The sequence below is a fragment of the Simochromis diagramma genome, unplaced genomic scaffold, assembly GCF_900408965.1.
Source record: "Simochromis diagramma unplaced genomic scaffold, fSimDia1.1 OVJJ01000822.1, whole genome shotgun sequence".
Taxonomy (NCBI): Eukaryota; Metazoa; Chordata; class Actinopteri; order Cichliformes; family Cichlidae; genus Simochromis; species Simochromis diagramma.
The window spans coordinates 7196892-7219342 of NW_024387520.1; the positions used below are offsets into that span (position 1 = coordinate 7196892).

Consider the following 22451-nt stretch of genomic DNA (forward strand, 5'->3'; position numbering starts at 1 on the left):
GGAGGGATTTTTGGGGGAGACCATGCAGAAGAGAATTGCAGTAGTCAATATGGGAGGTAACAAGACTGAGGACAAGAATGGACGTAGACTGGGTGGAAAGAGAAGGAAGTAATCTGTTAATGTTGCGTAGATGGAAGTAGGCAGAACGGGTGAGATTATTGATGAGAGATTTATAGGAAAGTGAACTGTCTAGGATGACACCAAGGCTCTTAACCTGAGGAGAAGGGAAAACTGTGGAGTTATCAATGGTGAGTGAGAAATGGTTCGAATGGCCAAAGTTATGACAGTGATAACATTTAATATCCTGAACTGAAGACTTAAAATATTTCTTAACATTGTGAAGTCTTTGGGAAGGGAGCTGCCAGGAACTAGAAGGATTTCTAGCCTGAACTTGACCAGAGTCCTCTTCACCCCCACTGGGCTTACTTGGTTTGGCGTAGTGGGTCTCCCGACTCAAGTAGGTGCTCTTGCTTCCCTTTCTGGTGGAAGTGAAAACCTCAATGAGGCTAGCTGCTTCCTTTGCCGTCTTTGGGTCACGCTTACATATCCAGATCTCCAGCTTTCTTCCACCTCTTGTCATTATTTTCTCACTGTAGCATGAACGACACACTTCTGACACCACTTGTAACAATGAGGCACACCAAGACAAGTATAGTGGAACAAAGAATTTATTCATAGTATAGCTCGCCTCACAAAACTGCATCTAATGATAGCTAGCAGCCTTAAATACTTTCAGCTGTCACAGGCTAAACCATTATTCCACTAACAGGTGAGTTCTCAAATCCCAACCTTTTACCACATTATACAATACATCAATTTCAATAAATAAATATATAAATACATTTATATTTTCACATTAATACATATTAATACATACATTACACCCTGAAGAGGACACAGGAAAGAAAGGTGAGTAATCACATCTTTGTCCATTCTTTGCACCACGTTTACTGCTTAATTTTCACACTCACGTTAGTTTTCCTTACTGTTAAACCTTATTTTCTCTCAATCACAATTTCTTTCTCCTCACAGACAACCACCACATTTCTTGATGAGGACAAGCTGTGCAGGACCTGGAACAAAGGCCACAAACTGATTTTAAAATACACAATAAATATTCAATAAATGATTAAACTTCCTGTGTGCAAATGTTCTTCATGTGCATGTTTAAAGTGCAATGCTAAATAAAGTGCTAGATAAGGTGCTTTTAATAAAGTAAAAGGTCCTAAAATGCAATAGAAATTATAATATAAATAGTAGTAAGGAAGTCCTCTTCTTTACAATCTCCAAGAAAAAAACTAGTTTCAAAATACATGAAAAGCTGAAAGGTGTGTTTTGTTGCCTTAACCACAGTGATTTTAGCCCAGTACGTTCAGAACTGGATGTTTCGTCTCATGAATCATGAGACACATGCTCTCCCCTACGTACGCTTTCTTTATAGAGTAAAATTATCATATCTGTTTCGCCAATATTGTCCCCATGTTTACTTGGTATTTGATTGATATCATAGTTTGCAGAATCGCACGGCGCTAAACACAGGGCGGCGATCTGCAGCAGCCGGCAGCGCCTCTGCGGTGCGTTGGATTGTGGGTATCTTGTTTCCTGATAGACTCTGACAGTCGGTCAGCTGTTGAGGGAAAACTTTTTTTTTTGGTAAAGTTTCCTATCTTTATTTTCTGCTGTAGTTAGATGTTGGATCCCCCTGGAACAGCCTTCCCCGCGCGCGAATTTCACGTGTCATCGAGCACCGTCCTGTAGCCCATACCAGTTTGTAACGATATATTCATAACAAAAATTACTTCGCAATGAGCCTGAACGAGCACTCAATGCAGGCTCTGTCCTGGAGAAAACTCTACTTGAGCCGAGCCAAACTGAAAGCAACCAGTCGCACTTCGGCTCTCTTGTCGGGCTTCGCAATGGTAAGTTACATTTTAATTTGACGCTGCAGATAGTTTACGTGAGGCACAATTTATTTATTTAGTTTTGAAGGACCGTGACCGTGTTACAGGCCTAATGACAGCTACGGTGCACTGATACTTAGCATAAATGACCGTTTTGTTTACGGGAAGTCTACGGGTTACTAGTGTAGGCTTGTTAAAGTCATATTTGGCTTCCATTGCACGTCCCACATTGCGGGACTGTAATACCTGCGCACTGAGAGCAAAACTTCGTGGAAATTTAGTGGGGGCTCGCCTGCGCCACCCCTAAAAGTCCAGGTTTATCTTCCGCTTTAATAAGTAGTCCGCGGAGGAGCGTTAAAATACATAAGAAACAAGAAAAAAAAAAAAACACATGAAAAGTTTTGAAAATAATAGCCTATAGTGCCACCAAATGTTTGTTTTTAATTTAACGACATGCAGTTACAATGAATCAACAAATGTTTTTTGTAAAACTAAAAGCCTAACACATAGAAGGAGCTTCCTTCCCCCTTCCTGATGCAAAAATTATGATGTACAGTAACTCTTGGCCAGGGATGCATCTGCAGTAAGAAGCCCCACAGGTATTCAAAAATACCAGAACACTTGTAAACAGTTCTGTTTATAAAATGTACCTGTACACACAAGATACTCTTGGGTGGCCTGGGATTCTTTTGTGAAAAGCAGTACTATATTTATAGTGGTTGTATATATAACAGCCGTAGCAAATGTGCTACTGATGTCGAGTAAGTTTAAGCTATGCAGCATAAAGGATTACATACACAGCTCTCTGTCTGTCTCTGTCTCAATATTAGGTTTGACAGAATAGACTTTAGTGGGGTATTCACTTGTTTCCGGTTATTTGTGCAAACTGTGACACTCTGGTTTAATTCCAGCACTTCCTAATTTGTTACAAACATTTTTCTCTCAGGTCAAGAATTCCGATTCCTCTTAGTAGTCAGCTACTATCTCTTTTTCACCTAACGGAGCTGTTTCCTTTTTGATATTCACAGGTTGCCATGGTGGAGGTACAGCTGGAGCGGGATTACGAGTACCCTCCAGGGCTGCTGATAGCCTTCAGCGCCTGTACCACCGTTCTGGTTGCAGTGCACCTCTTTGCCCTCATGATCAGCACCTGCATCCTGCCCAACCTGGAGGCTGTCAGCAATGTTCACAACCTCAACTCTGTCAACGAATCTCCCCATGAGCGCATGCACCGCCACATAGAACTGGCCTGGGCTTTCTCCACAGTTATCGGTACCCTCCTCTTCCTGACGGAGGTGGTGCTCTTGTGCTGGGTGAAGTTCTTACCCCTCAAAAGCAACGCAGATGAGAAAAATGACACCATAAGTCCTGGCGTGGCTGCGGCCATAGCTTCCACCTGCATCATGGTGCCATTTGGACTCGTTTTTATCATGTTCGCTGTCCACTTTTACCGCACGCTCGTCAGTCATAAAACGGACAGACAGATCAGAGAGCTGGAGCAGGTCATTCGGCTCCAGAACCAGCTGGAGCACAGGGCTGAGAACGACGACCTGAAGGCCGCTGTCCATTTTCCCTGAGTACACGCAGACAACAGCAGGGACTTTCAGCAAAACCAGAGTAGAACCTCTATTTTTACTTTATCCAGATGCTTGTTTTTAGAAATCTTCTTCTACTGTACCTTTCTTTGATACTGCATGCTGACTAAATTATCCGGTAATTTTACTCTTTGTAGTTTCTTTATAAATGCTTGGCTCTCAGCTGAAAACATCATCATCAGTATCATCATAAGTTAGTCTATGGTAGCCTTAAAGGACGACCTTTTCGGCTACCATAGATTAACACTAATAGAATAGGACTTTCTAAAGATCTTCACATGAGCATTTCAATGCGTTGGGATGATCCCCTAACGTGTTTATCTTTTTACATCAAATACTGAGTTCATGTGAGAAAAATATAGAAACTAAGTTCTCTTAAGTTATAACAGCAGCAGAAAACTGTTGATCGGAGTAAGATGGGCTAAAAACGAGGAAGTTTGTAATATGACTCAACATGTTCAGGAATTTGTTTCAATTTTTACTGAAAAGAAATCTGGGAACTCTGTTGTTACCCAGTTCTAAAATTTCATCAGTTTCCTGTTTGTATTGTACTAAATTGATCTGAGCAGCACACTCGGGTTCTTTTTGCTCTCTGCGTATACTGTAAAACTCCAGCCTACTGTTGCATTTACCTACAGGTTTTCTGGTTCTTGACTGACTGACCTTATGCCACTATCATGTTTACCAAATTAGGCTTTCTGTAGAAATATCTCCAAGCCAAACCTTAGTGGTTAGTTTGCCACTCTTACATATACTTTTGAGTCAAACTTTTCTTACTTTTTAATTTAAAAGTTGCTGTTTTCATAATCCTTGGGAGCTCTGTAAGTCTTTGATAAAGAAGAGTACAATATAAACCAACAGTATTTGTGTGCAATCTGATGGAAAAGAACACGTGTCAGTGTGTGCTTTTAACCAGTCTGCGTTCAGGAGTGTGTTACTGCGGTATGGATATTTGAGTAGAAATAAATGTGTTATCCCTTTGTAACATGGATATTTGCTTCATGTTATATGACTCTTGCAATATACTGTAAAATCCACAGGTGGCCACTGGTTTCAAAAAAGTGTTTTTGAATGTGTTATTATTACAATGTTACGTTGCATGAAAATATTGAGTGTTTGTTCTTTACTTGTGTTAGCTTTTAGCATTGGGCATGTTCACCCTGTTTGGGTCATAGATGTATTTAAGTGCGCTATGTACTGTACTGCTTTATTGTTTTACACGGGTTTGGTCACTTTCTTTGTAGTTTTTACTGTAATATTGATATGTAGAATAGTGTCACGACAGAAATGTAATTTCAGGACATTGTACACGTAGTATCGTCTTTCACAACATGATTTAAAATATTGGAGAAAACTTTTTTTTCCTTCTTTGGGAAAAATTATGTTTGTTGGTTTTTTTTTTAAATTTACTGGTGCTTGTAATGCTGTGTTTCTATCAATGTAACACTGTTTTATTGTTAACTTACAATCTGTGGACATGGTTTATACTGAGTCATGGGACTGCAGTAACTGTAGACCACATTTGCATTCAAATTGTCCTGACCGGGTGATAAAATCTGTGTGACACGTAGCAGAAACCAAAGACTGTTGGGAATAGTTCACAGACAGTTCAGTAAAATGGTGTTGATGTTTTTCTTTTCTTAAGTTGAATTTGCTGTTTTTGTTGTTGTTGTTTTATCGGGAGTTAAGTGAAGTCTGTTTTATTTCGGTAAATGGTGCACACTCGCTCCGTGAAACATGTAAGATGGGAATTACCACTTGTGCCTTCTTTAAAAATACAGCAATGCAGGTAAAGGTGGTCACTGTGGTTAATTTTTCTGCATTATATATATATATATATGTGTGTGTGTGTGTGTGTGTGTGTAAACTGCTTTTGTCAGTGTACAACTTTGAAGTGAACATAGTAACTTTTGCTTATGCGTGCCGTTAACAGCTCATGAAAAAGCTTGAAGCTTCATGAAGTGTTGAGAATTATCAGGATGTTGGTTTTGTGTTTTTTTTGCCAGTTTGCAAAATAAAAAAAAAAGATTTGTTCTCATTATTTTTTTTAATTGTGTGTTCAGTGTTGTCTGTGTAGCCATGTGGATGTATAAAACAGGAATACATGAGGAAACATTGTAATCTGTCAAAATTACAACATCTAATGGGAAACCACACAGGAAATGTCCAAAAATGGAGGACGAGTGGAGCTTACAGTGCTAAAGCCAAGACAGAGAAATCCCCCCCCCCCCCTCCCCCTCTGTCTTGCTGACTTTTGTCTGCATTCTTTGAGACCATTAGCACTTTGTTGCTTTTCTGCAGAAGTTGTGCATGGTTTCATAGTTGGCAGAGCTCTCTAAGTGCAGCACAGGCTTGGTTCTTCCTCTCTCCATTTTCCCACTCCAGAGTTTTATTCCCACAAATGACCTGTGAATCATAAAAATGGGTTACCTGATACTATAGTTACAAACTAATAATATTAACTAGCAACAGTAATAGTAGCCGCTGTTAAGGTAATGTGCTTTTCAATCTGACCTTTATCTTGGATTTGTGCAGGTGTACTTTGCAACTGACATGTATTTTGGTCACCCCATTTAAGAAGTGCCACAACACAAGACGGCACAAATAAAATAAAACTGCGGTATGTTAAAGAAGCACCAACTGCAAACGGCAAACCATAAAGACATCATTTATAAATACCTTATAAATGCTTGGTTTAGAAGGTGATGTGTAAGTTAAGGATAACACCTTAATCCCATAAGAGTATCAATATTATTCTTTTATTATTTTGTTGGCTGTTATTATTTAGTATTTATTCCAACTTTGAGATGAAAGTAATGAAAATGCTGCAATTATGTAATCAACGGTGCAGTAGGCTATCTTACCTGACTCTGTAAAACAAAAAAACAAACAAAAAAACAAAGGCTGATCCTGCACTGCATATAATGTAGACATTATCCAGAGACAATGACCAGGAAATACATGTTTTTATATTAATACCTGCACATGTCACTTCATTTTTAATAAAAAGGTGTATCCTTTGTTTAATTTTTTTCATTTTTACTGTACTGATCCATGTACTGTATAATATCAAACATAGCAGCTGCCTTTTATTTTATTGCAGGCTACCAGCATGTGGCCATAACCTATGTTTAGTATGTAAATTGTATTTTACTCAGTCACAAGCTTAACACAAATATTCGACCAGTCTTTGGATTATTAATGTCTAATAAAGGTCCCAAAGGTTCCTATATATACCTCACCTGTTAACCCACCTTAGGTGTTCTTCCGCCTTGTTCAGGATCTATTTTTTCCTCTCCGTCGACTGGCGGATGGATCATTATCCAACCTTAGCGACGATCCGTGAAAACACAGAAAAATAAATCCCAGCTGTTTTTCCACAATGTTGCTCCTTCAAAGGATACAACTTTGGAACAGGTAAGCAAGATTTAAAGAAACAAATCTTTTGTAAGACTAACCTTTGAGTATTTCTGTGTTTCCTACCACCACCTGTTATCTTTTTTCCCGAGGATAAGGTTACAGGTGATGCTCTCCATCACCTGTTGGGGTGTGTTAACCTCTCGCGGAGCAGCAATGTAGCTAGCTGACAGTGTGGCACAAAACGAGCAAACTGGAAGTAACTGTTGTTGTTTGTTTGGGTTTTTTTTTTTAAGGTTTTGACGAATGTAATGGAAAGCGAAAAACAAAGTACTGAGAGCGAGAGACAGCCTCTACACTGGAGAAGTTGCAAGCTGGTTATAGATCCTGCGCTGACGAACGGGCTGTACAAAGTGTACCGTTATGATGGACAATACTTTAACCTCCCGGTGAGCACCTGTCCGCCTCTCCACATAGGTGATGTCAGCACATGTATTATATCTATTATAATAATAATGATAACGAGGGTCTTCTCTGCCAGGTTGAGGACCTAGGTCTACTTCCTGTGATCACAGTCAGGGATCCGCGCATCTGCCGCCTGTGGAGCAGGTGTATCAAGACTGACTTCGTGGTTCCCAAATTTAAGGTAACTGTTAAAACGACTGTAATAATACAGACATCCTATTTTAAATAATCGTGCTTTAAAAACAACTAATAGCCCATTTCTTGTTTTCCCGTGTGTCTCCAGATTGATGAGTGGTACGTGGCTCCCGTTCCTCCAAAAGAAGTGACATTTTCTAAGCTCAACGACAACGTGAATGAGACTTTCTTGACTGATATGTGCAAAAAATATGGGAACATGGAAGAAGTGGAGATATTTTACAATCCCCAAAACAAGAAGCATTTAGGTATCGCAAAGGTCACATTTGATACAGTAAGGGCTGCAAGAGACGCTGTCCAGCACCTGCATGAGACATCAGTGATGGGAAATATTATTCATGTGGAACTTGATCCAAAGGGTAAACTTTACTTTTTCTCTGTGCATGTGCTGAGGTGTAAATGTAAGTGTTGAATATGCTGATTAACTAGAATGTGCTCCTCCTCAGGGGAAAATAGAGCTCGATATCTCCAGCTCTTGTTAAGTGGGCTGTATACGCCTTGGACGTTGCCGGTGGGCAGCAGCAAACGGGCTCTTCAGGGCTTAGTTGACAGTTTGCTGGTGAACATTTAAATTTATTAAAAGCTGCCCATAATGATTTGACCCATGAAAAGATTTTATCTTTAATTATTACAGCTGTTAAATATGAATGTATTTGTTAATTGTTTTCCCCTTTTTTTACTTCATTATCAACATCTTGCAGGGAAGCTCGGCCACACAGCAGCTGGGAAGTGTCTGCAGCCCCACCAGCATTGCTACGCCCCTCTCTCTGGACACAGCCTACTCCAGTATTTGTCAAGACACACCTTGCAGCTTTGGACTTACACCACGTTCTCAGGGAACCCCCCGGACTCCCTGCTTGCCTGCGACTCCTCTCTCCTCCCACGACTCTTGCTATTCCAGTCTTCAGGCGACTCCCGTCCTCCAAGGGGAACCCTCCGCCTATAGTGTTCACAAACCTTTAAGACAAGAGCTTTGCCGTCGTAGACGACAGCACAGGGGACTTAGCCACGTCTCAAATGTTAGCATCATTCTGAAGCAGTTCCAGCCACAGCCACCACATCCCCTCTTAACCAAAACACAAACTAGCAGCCAGCAGCTTGCATTGTGGAGTCCCAGTGCACAAACCTCTTCTAACAATAGTGACGAGGCTCCCTTTAGTCTCACCTCCCCTTTTCAGGAGACTGAAGATGTGGTTAACACAAGTTATGCATCTTCACCTCTGAATGGCAACTCTCGCGACATCCTGACTGTTGATCTCTCAGCTGACCTGCAAACTAGAACAGCTTCTCCATTTGATAACCACCAGCCAGAGGCAGCTGTTTCAAGTCTAGACTCCCGAATTGAAAGTTTGCTGATAAACAGCCAGATCACTGACCCCTTATGCTTTCATGGAAAGACCTCTGAGACTGATCCATCCTCTCAAGAGAGCCCGGCTTCACCTGGCTCACCTCTTAAGGTCTCTTCCTCGGATGACTCACAGTTTTGTACCCCACTGTCTTGTGAATCCCCCACAAGCGGCCACCAGTACTCCCACAATGATGCTGTGGATGAAAATGAGGAGGACGAAACTACTCGAGCTGTTTCATTTCTTACAAGAAGTTCCCAGTCTCCCTGTCTGTCTGATGTTGCTTATTCAGAAAGCTTAACACACATAAACAATGAAGAAGATGCAGAGAGGGTCCAGCCATCGTCAGGCCCAAAGGTAATCTATCTGGATATATTGCAGTGATAATAAAGGTAGAATTTACCCTATTGTTACTATGTAAAAATGTTAATGGTGTGATATTAATCAGCCACTCAAATTATTATTGTTTCTGTCTTATTCAGGAACACTGTGCAGCACATCAGGAGAAGAAATCCTCAAATAACAGACAGTTTGAAGCTGTGACACCAGCAGAAGACCTCTCTCTGCCCGATCCTCCATCCGGTTGTTCTTCCAGTTCCACCACTCAGCAACTTACCCTGAAAGCTCTTCCAACTGTTACAGCTGGATTCTCCCAACCCCCAGCACCCCCTTTCCTTTTCCCCATTCCTCGATTTCCCCCCTCTCTTCCACCTGTTCCACCTCGCCTGCCAGATGGCACCATCCCGATCCCTCCTCCGGGATGGATGCCACCTCTGGGCCACAAAGCTGCCATCCCCATTCCTCCTCCCCCCATTCCACCTCGTACTCCAATTCCTCCTCCACCAACTTTCCTGAGACCCCCTCCACCTTTGATAGCGCCACCCTCTGTTCCACCTCCTGTGCACATGTTCCCTTTACCCATACAGCCGGGGTGTCCTTTGGATAAGGGGAATCCTCCAAGGCATGGCGGTCCACCGTTGCCATTCCCTCCTCCTCCTCCTCTCTGGCCTGCACCTCCTTTTCCAAGGTTTAACCCCTTTGTGCCACCACCACTCTACCCACCTGTGCAGGCAAATCCCCACAAGATCACGACAGAAAAAGTTTTAGATATCCTCATGGATGAACTGAAGTCAATCGTAAAGAAGGACATTACACGTAGAATGATTGAAGGGGTCGCTTTCAAGGCATTTGAAGACTGGTGGGAGTGTCAGGAGAAGAAGGCAAAGGTAAAACCTTTTTCACATACTTGATTGTCTCTTATAGTGGGCACATTAACAAAACATTTTGCATGTCTTTTAATGGGAGTAGTTGTTTGGAGCCAGTGGGTCTTATAACTCAGTTGATTCATTTAAGATACAAGAGTCTCCTCTGAAATGTGGAGCGGCAAGAGTGGAAGACAGGAACAAATTCCTAAATCCCCTCAGTAACATTGGTGGGCAGAGCAGAAAACCACCACTGCCATCCTTCAAGGTAATCTGTTCTGGAGAGATTTTTGAAACACAACTGGTTTTGACTGCCAAGTGATGCCTAAATAAAGAAATTTCCACGCAGGTAAAAAGGAAAAGATCAGACGAGACAGGAAATGACTCCGGTTCTGCTCTCAATCATTCTGGTCAGTGCGATTAATTCAAATTTCAGTGTGTATTAACTTTCTGTGCCAGACTGTCGCTTTAACGGATTCTAACTTTTTGCATTAGAGGTGAAAAAAGGGGACGACATAGTGAGAGCGGCGTCTGAGAGAGGCAAACGCAGACACGCAAGACCACTGGATCTGGACAGTGATGATGATGATGATGATGACGGTGATGCTGGGAAAGAAGATAAGATACTTCAAGATGAAGAAGCGATACCAGACAAAGTGAAGGCTTTTGTGCTGGATGAGGATGAGCCGCACATCCTGGTAAATGAAGAGACAGAAAAGAAAAAAGAAATAGCAAATAAGAAATTGAGAAAAATGCCCTGAGGTCAATATTTTAGTCTGGTGCCTTTACTTTTTCAGTTTTTAGTCTTAAAATTAAAATTTTAACTAAAAAGTTTAAACTTCTGGAGACAGCATTACATAACTGGTGCTCTGATTAGTCTGACAGAGATGCTCATGGTGATGACGAAGAAGATGATGATGGCAGTAATCATACTGCGGAAGAAAATAGTCCGATGGAGGATCGATGTGACGGAGAGCAGTGCTTAGACAGCGGTATGTTAAAATCTCATACAACACTGAACACTCATTAAAAATCACATATCTTAACATTGAACAGTGTGGCTTCTTTTTCAAATGTAGAGGTTTTTTCAGAGGACAGCGAGCACACGTCGGACTGCGACACTTCAGATTCGCTCTCCTCGGTGGGCTTTGAGGACACGTTGTCTGACCTGACCACTGAAGGTGAAGACGCCGAGGAGGACAGCGAGGATGCCGGGAGTGAAGAGTGTATAGTTATATCATCAGATGAGGACTCAGTGGAGCTCGAGCCCCCTCTTACCCCCTCAGCCCCACTGACCCCTGGTGCTCAGCTGGATCTGGACCAGCAGGGCTGGTCAGAACTGTTCCCAAGGCAGGAAACGGAGGAGGACCAGTACACATCGTGCCACGAAGACAACTGCGACTTCGATGCCATGATGGAGCTCCATACCAGCGACCCCCAGGACCTGCTGCCCCCATCACCTCTAGGACTATCAGGTTACATGTCCTTGTAAAGCAATAGATCTGTTAAGTTAGTGTTATCAGGTTAATCAAAAGTGGTTTAATTGTCACTCATGTAAAAATATCTTGTAATACTCCCTGAATTTCCAGTGTGCTACAAATTAACAGAACTACACAAGAGTAAGTTGTGTATCAGGTTTTGAAATAATTATGTATGAAAATTCCTTGTTAATCTGTATAGCAGTGGAGCCATGCCTTGATATGGAGATGGAAAGCCCTGATTGGACAGTGGAGTCTCCAGAGAACATAAAAAGCCTGAGGCCTCCCACTCCTACTGGCCGTTTGGTGGACAGTGACCCTGACATCCTTTTAAAAAGCAGACCATCATCTCCTGCTGCAGAGGAGGAGGAACGACCACCAACACCAGGCAAGGGAATAGTGGCAGGACTGGAAAGTGAGAATTCAGAGGAAGTCCTCTCCCTCTCCCCAGCAAGCGATGGACTCGCTCAGCCTCCCTCTGATCTCCTCATGGCATCATACCCATTATGCCAGGAGATGCCTAAGACTCCTGGCAGAGATGAAAGAGGTATGTGGACTCATTGTAGCTCAGGCAGAGCTCCTGCAACACCTGGAAGAGGGACCGCAGATTTAGAATTTAGCACAGTGAGCCCGCCCCTTAGCAGCCCACCACTTATCCCACTCTTGCCCAGCAGTCCATACATCACAGCCCCAAAGACTCCAGGAAGAGACATTATCCTGCCCAGAAGATCAATAGTCCACAAAAGGAAATCCCAGGTGGCGGCAACGTCAGTGCCTCTGTCATGTAATAATATTTTCAGAGTTTCCCCCATCACAGTGTCCTCGCCATTCAGCGTCTCTGACTCTTCATGTGACAGCGTTGATGGAAGGGATGTCCAGATCCGTTCAGGTGTGAGAGCAAAGCCTCTACAGGGACTGGAGAACATGCCTGAGCTGTTGGACAAAGAGAAAATCTTACTGAGGCTAAACCGATGGAGGAGGCTGAAGAAGAGAAGGCGAGCCCGTCACTGGGAGAGATCACTTAAAAGAATCAGTCCGTTGTTCTCTCAACGTCGTCCTCACAGGTGGCGTTCACCCTACGAAGAGAGGAAAATCCTTCATAGCGTTTGGAAGGACGGCTTGGATGAAGAAGATGTAAGGTTTCTGCAGTGCACCTATGAAAGGCTGCAGGTGCAGGATAATGGCTGTGGGTGGCTCAGTGACACCCTCTGGATGCCTCATCCTCATATCCTTACAGACAGTGTTTTATGTTGAAATGATTCTTTATATTGTGGGAAACAGGTAAGTTGTTTTTAAGTCATACTTAGAATGTTTTTTTGTTTTGTTTTTTCTGATGAAGCTGCTCTTTGCATATTACTCTGCTGTTCACATCCTTAACTGCTGCTCACTAACTAAGGTCCTTACAGAGAAGAATGAGGAGCACAGATCCTGGCAGCCGCACCACAGAACAGGCTCTGCTCGAAGTGAAGGTTTTTACAAAATCAGCAGGAAGGATAAAATTAGGTATCTGCACAACACGCGGCTGGCTGTGGAGCTTCCGTCTACAAGCGCTCAGGTATTAAAGGAGGACAGAAGGTGAGGATTTCTGTGTCCAGTTTAATATTTATCTATTTAATGTTGAGACATTTTTCATCAGGGAACGTGCATTCCAGCCCAGCAACCCACTTTACTGCGAGCTGGGTCTGACTTCAGGTGTGAACAGCGCCGGCTGCTGTCCTCTTTCAGCTGTGACAGTGACCTGGTCAAGTTCAACCAACTCAAGGTTAGCAGGAAGTTAGTGACAATCAGCAGACTACTGTAAAAGCCCAGTTTGAAAGAAGTCTACAGTGGAGTCTAAAACTGAGTTTACTGTTAGATTTTATTTGGGCAGACAAGAAATCAGAACATTAGTTCTGCACTCTAAAAAAAGAAAGAAATAATTTCACACTTATTGTATGTTTTTTAACTTTGTTAAGTCTTGAGCCGCTTCTCCTTTCTTTATATTTTGCTGGGAACATGGGAAATAGGTGCAGAGATTTATTGAAACATATGCAAACATATATGGAAAGATCAGCACACTGAAAAACAGGATCAACTGAATCTTTTAGGTCCCGTGTCAGGTTCTTGTTGGATTTTTTCCTGTTTCTTCTTTCATCAGTTTTAAATAGTTTAACTTTAAATAAGGTGCAGCTTCTTCTTTTGCACTCTACTGATGGCTGTAGAACTGATGGCAACAAAGTGCCTAAAATACAATTTAAACCAAACAAATAAAAAAAATCCTCTGAAAATGGTCAAGCACAAGGATTGTACTGAAAGTGACTGAAAAACCAGCCAGTAGCCAAATAAAAAATTGACTTTACTATTCATTAGCTTTCAAATTCACAAAGCAAAATATAGAGTAATGAGGGTGACTCGAGATTTTTGCACAGCACTGTCTCATTTGAGCGACAGTCCAAACCCGTGCTATATCGTCTGTCAGTTCCGAAGGAAGAGGATTCGTTTCAGCAGGAGTTACATCCACGAGTGGGGCCTGTTTGCCATGGAGCCTATTGCTGCAGACGAGATGGTGATTGAGTATGTGGGCCAAATCATCCGACAGGTAATTCTGATGCAAACTAACATGCACTTTTAAACAAACCCCTCTTCCCCTGATTGTTTCTCTAAATTAGTCCACCGGTCCACTGGGGGCCTCGGGTCGTGCTGGGTGGTTTCCATCCATGCGTGTAGAGTAACTGTGATAAACAACCCTCGCATAGATGGAAAGCCACATCTGTTTTCTTTCTCCTCAGGTCATTGCTGACATGAGGGAGCAGAGATACGAGGAGGAGGGCATTGGAAGCAGCTATTTGTTTCGGGTGGATCAGGACACCATCATTGATGCTACCAAATGTGGGAACTTAGCCAGGTTTATCAACCACAGCTGCAATGTGAGTAAAATCCTGCGGTGCTGTGGTTAGAGATGAAAGTGATTCCACATAAAGTATTCCCATTAAAAGGTTTGTGGGGTTTATTTATTTATTTTTGTCTTACAGCCTAACTGCTACGCAAAGATCATCACAGTGGAGTCTCAGAAGAAGATAGTCATATACTCCCGCCAGCCTATAAACATCAATGAAGAGATTACATATGACTACAAGTTTCCTATTGAGGAAACAAAGATCCCTTGTTTGTGTGGGGCAGACGGCTGCAGAGGCTCCTTGAACTAATCACCTGTTAAGTGGCCCGATTAGGTAAAGAGAAAAAGTGGCAACCTAAACCAGAGGTATCAAAAAGCAATTTTTAATACTGTTCAGCAACTATTCAGCATTTTGGAAGCCGTAGAAGAGCTCATGAAAGAACTGCAGACATGTGGTACTCAGTGAATAATGGTTTAATACTAAGCTGCCATAAACAATATATAAATCAGGACCGGAACAAACACTTGGGACTCACAGAGAGTTATCACAGCTTATGAGAAAAACAAACAAAAACCAAGAGTGGTCTCTTTTAAACAGGAGGGGAAAATCACATTCTAGACTTCATGCTAAATCTCCCAACTTCTGTTGACCTCGCCGTCTAAAAGTTAACAAAGTGTATAGTTAAATGTTTTCATTTATGAGAGCTCAGATAACGTTTTGCTTGAGTCAAGCTTGTGTTAATAAAAATGGTTTTCCTGTTGATGTTTTATACAAACTGGAAGCACTGCATTGTGATTTAAAGTGGATGTTGTACTCATGTCATTTTTGCAAGCATCAGGAGAAATGATAAAGACATAAAATGAACAATTAAATGTAAAAAAACAAAAACAAAAAACAAACATGCAACACATAAAAAAATAAGGAAAACCATAAGTATACGTGCTTTGTGTATTTCTCCGAAGATGAGACATTTTCAGGCATAAGGATGTTTATTAGAGCATTTGTTTTATACTAAGTTGATGGATATAGCATGTTTTCTGAACCCCTAAATTAATGCATCACCCAGTTCACATCTTGTTTAAATCTCCATTTGTTGTCAGAACAGTCAGATTGCCTCTAGCGTGCTGGTCTGCTTCAATAGCCTCAAAAAGAGACTTGAAGTTTCCTGCACCAAAGCCCTGTGGATGAGAACATGTTTTTTTTTGTTTAATAACATGTTAAATATACTGTAGAGTACATTTCCACTGCTTGTTTAGCCAGTGGTGCCCTCACCTGGTGATTGTGTCTCTGAATGACTTCCAAGAACACAGTGGGGCGATCCTGGACCGGCTTAGTGAAGATTTGAAGTAGGTAGCCATTGTCATCGTAGTCCACCAAGATCTTTAGTTCCTGGGTAACGGTGAGGACATAAAACAATATTTTGTCAATTTGAAGGGATTTTTTTGGTTAATTATGAAGACAAAATGTGTTTTATGCACCTTTAGTCTTTAAAAAAAATATGATTAGAGTGAACTGAGTCAACATGTTCTACGATTTAAAAAAGGCCACTGTGTTTGGCTACGTAAGGATCACAAATCATCACTCTTTCAGCTTTGTTAATTTAGGGTTTTAGCTCTGACCTGCAGGACAACAAGGTCCTCTGAGATTTTGACCTTTGAGTGTTTCAGCTTCTCTCTCAGCTGGTCGTAGTAGGTCTCAGGCACAGACATGAACTCCATCCCGCGCTCCTTCAGGTTACGGATCTGCAAACAAGGTAATTAACATTACAGTTAAGCTGCTGTTATAACTCAGCCTGTTGCAGAGGTAAGCAGGGTGTTTTAGTTGCCATACTGTAGTAATGATATCTGAAGTGTTCATGGCGATATGCTGCACTCCTGGACCTCCATAGTACTCCACATATTCCTGTAAGTCAATAATGTTCTTATTAGTCCACATACCACATGGTTAATGTTTGTTCATTTGAATACTTCAGCTCTGGTTTTAATCTGGTAACCCAGATGTTTAATCAAAGTAGATAAACTGTAAGCAACATGCCTGGATTTGAGACTTTCTCTTCCCCATCGCAGGCTCATTGATGGGCATTTTCACGGTCTCCTCGTAGTTTGCCACGACGATTGAGCGCAGGGCGCTGAATTCTGTCTGAAGCTGCTTGTCGTCCACGGACCAGAAGCGGTGAAAGAGAAGGTTTCTCTGATACCTGTTAAATGAAGAAACACAGATTAGGAGCCACTGTGGCACAAATACTCTTGAAGTTGCTCTCATAGTGTCATATGCACAGTAAAGAAACACGTTTCTTCACATGGCAAACAAAAGAAAATACACACACACACATACATATATATATACATATACATATATATATATATATACATACATATATATATATATATATATACATACATATATATATATATACATATATATATATATATATATTAGGGGTGCAACGATATTCGTATCGATATTGAACCGTTCGATACAGTGCTTTCGGTTCGGTACGCATATGTATCGAACAATACAACATTTGTAATTTATTTTATCAACTTTCCTTCTGACGATGCTGTCTGTGTTGAGCGCTCAGTGAATCTGCGTTCGACTACTCCGCCTAGGCTGCACTGTCGAGCGCAGATCCACTGAGCGCTCAACACAGACAGCATAGTCAGAAGGAAGAGCGCAGGGCAAGCTAGCAAGACAGAAGTTAAGCTCTCCTTGCAACATGGACCTCCCCCACTCTCATTCAGATCTGGCGTTTGGAATTATTTTGGTTTTCATGTGACGTATGACCCTGAAGGTAAGCGAGTCATGGACTAAAGTAAAACAGTATGTTGGATGTGCCATGCAATGCTCAATTACATGGGTGGGAACTAGTGTGTTAGCGCAGTTAGCTCGTTAACGTGTTGGCCGTCTAGCCCCATGCACGGGGCGATCGGCGGTAGCTCGTTAACGGAGATTTGCCGTGTTGTGGCGTTAAGGTCATTTCAACGAGATTAACCTGAAAGCACTAGTGGGAACACAACGAATATGACTGCACATTTACGCCGACATCATCCTAGTGCAAAGACAAAAACAACAAGCATGCTACTAACTTTAGCCGAGTCATTTAGACAGCTGTTAGCACATGATTCTCCTTATGCTGCTGAGAATATAGCCCAGAAGAAGCGGATAGTATAGCTTTTATTTTGGAAAGAGACATTTCTCTGTAATAAACTCTCTTTTCCAAAGATGAGTGATTCCTCAATCAGATACAGGGCTTGCAATATCGCTAGCCCGACGTCCTGGAGCTAGCGATTTTTTCAGTCGGGCTACCAAAATCTCTCTTCCCTGCCCGTCGGGCTATTGTAGGAAGGAAAAATATATGTCAATGCTTTTGCATTCTTTCAGAAATGTAGCTGGGTAATTATGTCATTGGCATCGGTGAGCCACTGTCAATATGTGACATATTGAAATCGCGTTTGAATTTGCGCTTGTTTTTTGCTTTCACTTTGCAATCGTGCGAACTGTGTATAGAGAGCGACAGCACTGATCTGTGAGTGATGATAATTTGTGCACCAATTCCTCTGACATCGTCTTATTAATCGTTAGCTTACTATGCAAACATGACAAGTGAAATCTCCCGCAGCTTAAACATGTGAGAGGTTGATCGCGCAGAGAATCGCTGAGCTTATGTGAGTGCGTGTGTAAAACCAGCAGCATATATATTTTAGTTCTGCTGAGCCAAATAAGACAGGTCAGGGTGAAGAAGTGACAGCCAAAGAAAAGCTTACCACAAAACGGACAAGTTATGACAAATCAGACTATAAGGCAAAAAGAAAGTGCAGCTTTATGGTTTCATGGACAAAATAATTTCTGTGGCTGCAATATGACGAGCTAAATAACCAGGGCTGCACATAAGTGGTCCGCAGGTGCGCATTCGCTGTCAAAATAAAAAACACGCACAAGGGTTAGGGTTAAATTTAAAAACTGTACCTTTGAGTTAAAATATATATTTATAATTTTAATAAATGACAAATTAAAAAGGCGTGAACATCTTTTTTGTATCGAAAAAATATCGAACCGTGACACCAAAGTATCGAACCGAACCGAACCGTGAATTTTGTGTATCGTTGCACCCCTAATAAATAAATAAATATATATATATATATATATATATATATATATATATGGAGAGAGAGTGAGAGAGAGAAATATAGCCTCATATATTATATTAAAAGAACCAGAGCTGCAAAAGCAATGTACATATTAATGCAATTTACATTTATAGTGATACCCTGGGCTTCATACTCCACAGACACCACATTAACTAAATTTGAGGGGTTACATTTTTGGCCTGTAAAAACATCAGTGATGGACATTTTTATGAGCCAGAAAAAAATTGGTTCTTCACATCTGAAAACCGCCAGCCAGTGTAACACGCCTCTTCAGAGGTTAAACCAATGAGCTTGCTCATTTAGAGAACTGCCTTACTTCCAACAATGCAGTAAAAAAACCAAAAAAAACAAGATCCAGATGTGGAAAGCCCACTTAATGCAAAGTCATGCTGATCCCAAGTCATGCCAAAAAAAACTGAGTTATGTAAGAATCAGACACCCTTTAGCTCCGCCCCCCATTCACCCTCTGGCTTGTGTTTCTGCAGAACACATGGCAAAAGTTGGCCTTCGAGGATTTTTGCTCGACAAACCCTCTTAGATGTGGATAACTGACAGGGCATATTTTAACCCGAAGCACAATCTTTTTCTAAACCTAACCAACTAAAAACAACGTTCTAGGAAATATTCAAGCCTCCCTACATCTTCTGCAGTTTTTTTCGTCCCAACACGGAGGCTTTTAGTTGTATTTATATGGTACATTGCTATTTCACACTCTCTACAAGAACTAGCTGCAAGTCCTCACCATTCCACCGCTGAAACCATCTCATCATCTGGTTGGTTTCCTACAACGTGATCGATAAAGTCCAGGTTTCCACTTGGGCTGCACGGAGGGGAAAAACAAACAAATAATTCAGTCAGCTGTGATTCAGACAGAAATACACATTATCAGTTTACAAAAACATCACATCCGGAATAATTTCTGTTTACTCACAGTTTGTCGAGTAAGGGGTCCTTGAACAGAGAAGGATGGAACCCAGGCAGAAACAATCCACTGTATCCTGTCCTCTCCACAAATGTGTGAGTGGTGTCACCATACTGAAGGAAACAGAAGCAAATCCAAAATCCTGGATTTTCTGATGTTTCCAACTTTTTTCATAAATCCCTGAATCATGGTATATAAAATATTCACTATAAATATACAACACTTACAGTTTGCAGCACAGCCAGCCTGACTTTACCATATTTGTCCTCCAGAGTGTAGGGTTCCTTTATAATGACTGCCCCTCGCGCCCGGGCTTTCTGTTTGGGAAATAATGTTAATTATGGAAGCAAGAGCTTTTTCAGTTACTAACATGATGCATCTGTAAAATAAAAGCTGAACCATTACCTGCACGAGAAAGTCACAGTCCTCCACTGTAAATGCAACGTCCTTCACTCCGTCCCCATGCTTAACCAAATGATCCCCCATCTCTGAAAACATGACAAGAACAGACATTTTCTTCAGCTTAAATGAACATATGATTCACAGGTTTCTTAAAACTCTTTTACATTTTTGTGATTTATAATGAATGTGTACTAAAAGGGATTGTTTTGAGTGGGACTTTCACCAAAGCATATCAAGATAATATGTTTTCAACAATTTCTTCTTTCCTTGCTTATTCAAATTGATCATAGGGGTCAGTCATGGCACCGATATTCTTACCACAGACTAGTCTAAATATATTTTATAGACATGGAACTGCAAAAAGTCTGGCAAAAGAAAGAATGCACAAAATAGTATAGTAGTATATATATATCTAAAAATGTAACAGAAGTGTAAACCTGTTAAAGGGGAATGCCAAACAAAGTCAAAAGTAATTGTGACCACTACAGGAACTCTGCTCTTTATCGGTGCTGTACCTTTGTTTCCAGGATTGAGGGCGGATGAGAACACGTAAATGATCTGTGAAATACAGAGTGAACACATCGACATGATTAAACTCCTGCCTCTGTGCATCTTTAGCTTTCACTTGAGTCTAGGTGTGTTTTGTTACAATTAACATCACTCAACAAATCTACACGTTATAAGAAAACTTTTTTAGGTGCTTTAAACTGATTTCCCCCTTGTGGGCAGCGGGCACTGAGTGCTCTTTACCTTGCCTTGTTTGACTACATGTGACACCACTTCACGACTGCCCGTCTCCAAACCTTGGTAAGCCACAGGCTCAAATCCAAGCTTGTTGCAGTAATACGATGCAGCCTGTTGGAGACAAACAAAAAGGTGAGCAAAGAGGGAACCGATTCACAATCTGCAGCAGACTGGCTTTAGCGCCATCTCCTGGTGACGAATTTTGATGGTGTTTGTGCAGCAGGGGTTCTGGGAGGTGGGAAAATGAGTATGTGGTCTGGTGTTCTGTGTGCTGCGTTCCCTCCACCCCTTTGGATGACCAATAAAACAGCTAAAAGAAAAGTAGAAAGCTGGAACTAACTTACCTGCTTTGCATTTCCAACCCAGAATGTTAAGTGATCAAAGCAGAGGAATCTGCCCTGCTCATGCTGAAGACAAAAAGAAATAACAAAAATCAGTCACATATGCAAGTTTAAAAAAAAATCTAATAATACCAAAACCAGCTTGCAGTCAATGATTAAATAATCTCTGCAGTGCAACACACACGAATCAGTTATTTACCTTCTCGCCTTTGTCTGTGTATGTTGTCTGCAATTAAAAGTAACACACCAAAACTTACTACTTACAGAAAAAGAACTGCTTTTTTGGCATAACCAATATTATCTCCATGCAAACACAAATTCTCAGAGCGACCTGAGATAGGAGAAAGAAGCCATTTGAGAGGATTCATCAGCGAAGAGCAACTCACCATCTTTGCTGGAGGTGATGAGACCTGACAGTCCGAATGAAATCTGTGGCGAACGCCTGAATTTAAAAGTCGGGCAGGAAGTGTTTAAACCCACTCCCACCAATGGGGTGGAGAGATTGGAGGAGAGCATGCTGATGCTTTGTGCACTTTTGCTGTTATGCAATGGTTACTTGGGGAAAAAAATCCCTTCAAAACTTTAAAGATGTCATTAAAAGAAACAAAAACAAAACTCATTATCACCTTATTCACTGATTGATGCTGCTCAGTATGAGAGACGACAGCTAGACCCATCCAGAGATGTGCAGAAAATGTAATTTTGCTTGTGTTGTGAGTTGCTCTGTATGAGAATGCGTTTTTGCATCCAAACATTATTCTTCAAAAAAGGAAACACAAAAACGAATTGTCCACACAAGTTTTGAATTACAACTGCATTTCTTTTAGGACAAGAAGGACCTAGGAACATATGTTAGTGTTTAGCGGCAAGAGGAGGCTCACGCATCCCGAACTCTCATTGGCTCAAAGGGTTTATGCTGAGTGAACCCTCATGTGCTTGAAAATACCCTCAACCCCCCATCCCATCAATCATCCTCCTTCACATGCAGTTTTCTACTGATTTTAAAACTATTTCATTATCATTAAAAATCTAATTGACCCGAACTCAGTCGTGGTGCATGTAATGTTTTCACAGAAGGTGCAAATGATCTCAGAGCAAATGGGACCTGCATAGGAATGAGTCAGACTGTGCAAGTTTATTATACGACAATATTCATCACAAAAGAAAAGAAAAGATAATGAAAAAATAGAGGATGTTTTAATGAGATTAAAGACTCCATATGATACAAATCGACGGGCCTCAGTGTGAAGAGCAAAACAGCTCTTAAAGGCAGAACCAATCACATTCAAGTATCCTGCATCAAATCTAAAGGATCCTGCTGAAAGAACTACAAATGCGGTGCATGTATGATAGATCCTGTCAGTTATCCCTAAATCCTGCACTGCATCCAGATGAGCTGATGAGCCTGTGACCCCGAGCACAAACAGCACAGCTGAGGTTTCTCTGCACTAAACATAAACTAAATGGCCCAAAGAAGCA

The 22451-nt window shown here is 41.4% G+C and overlaps 3 protein-coding genes across 3 annotated transcripts; 2 read left to right on the forward strand and 1 right to left on the reverse strand.

Annotated features, from left to right (window-relative positions):
* Nucleotides 1-1567: 1567 nt before the first annotated feature.
* On the forward strand, nt 1568-5544 carry LOC120725915 (calcium release-activated calcium channel protein 1-like). The gene is made up of 2 exons (XM_040018996.1): nt 1568-1919; nt 2930-5544. Exons 1-2 carry the CDS (start codon nt 1806-1808, stop codon nt 3476-3478), a joined length of 663 nt encoding a protein of 220 aa, XP_039874930.1. The 5' UTR covers nt 1568-1805; the 3' UTR covers nt 3479-5544.
* A 1076-nt stretch (nt 5545-6620) lies between these two features.
* LOC120726331 (histone-lysine N-methyltransferase SETD1B-A-like) lies at nt 6621-14752 on the forward strand. The gene is made up of 18 exons (XM_040019835.1): nt 6621-6913; nt 7150-7302; nt 7395-7499; nt 7602-7872; nt 7960-8072; nt 8215-9216; nt 9342-10085; nt 10213-10329; nt 10411-10471; nt 10557-10759; nt 10939-11053; nt 11141-11536; nt 11742-12779; nt 12847-13094; nt 13176-13301; nt 13998-14117; nt 14308-14445; nt 14551-14752. The coding sequence occupies exons 2-18, from the start codon at nt 7165-7167 to the stop codon at nt 14722-14724; spliced, it is 5109 nt and encodes a 1702-aa protein (XP_039875769.1). The 5' UTR covers nt 6621-6913; nt 7150-7164; the 3' UTR covers nt 14725-14752.
* Nucleotides 14753-14872: 120 nt separating this feature from the next.
* Nucleotides 14873-21464, reverse strand: hpdb (4-hydroxyphenylpyruvate dioxygenase b). The gene is made up of 14 exons (XM_040018990.1): nt 21359-21464; nt 21172-21198; nt 20976-21038; nt 20638-20742; nt 20403-20445; nt 19891-19973; nt 19713-19802; nt 19495-19598; nt 19306-19383; nt 16450-16612; nt 16246-16317; nt 16035-16157; nt 15688-15804; nt 14873-15593 (listed from the first exon to the last, which is right to left on the reverse strand). The coding sequence occupies exons 1-14, from the start codon at nt 21359-21361 to the stop codon at nt 15483-15485; spliced, it is 1182 nt and encodes a 393-aa protein (XP_039874924.1). The 5' UTR covers nt 21362-21464; the 3' UTR covers nt 14873-15482.
* Nucleotides 21465-22451: the final 987 nt, after the last annotated feature.

Coding starts and splice junctions, on each gene's coding strand:
- LOC120725915 (XM_040018996.1), top strand. CDS start 1,806: ATGAGCCTGAACGAGCACTCAATGCAGGCTCTGTCCTGGAGAAAACTC. Junction 1,920..2,929: donor TCTTGTCGGGCTTCGCAATG/GTAAGTTACATT, acceptor TGATATTCACAG/GTTGCCATGGTGGAGGTACA.
- LOC120726331 (XM_040019835.1), top strand. CDS start 7,165: ATGGAAAGCGAAAAACAAAGTACTGAGAGCGAGAGACAGCCTCTACAC. Junction 10,330..10,410: donor CACCACTGCCATCCTTCAAG/GTAATCTGTTCT, acceptor ATTTCCACGCAG/GTAAAAAGGAAAAGATCAGA. Junction 14,118..14,307: donor TGGGCCAAATCATCCGACAG/GTAATTCTGATG, acceptor CTTTCTCCTCAG/GTCATTGCTGACATGAGGGA.
- hpdb (XM_040018990.1), bottom strand. Junction 19,599..19,712: donor GGCTGGCTGTGCTGCAAACT/GTAAGTGTTGTA, acceptor TGTTTCCTTCAG/TATGGTGACACCACTCACAC. Junction 16,318..16,449: donor AGAGAAAGTCTCAAATCCAG/GCATGTTGCTTA, acceptor ATTGACTTACAG/GAATATGTGGAGTACTATGG.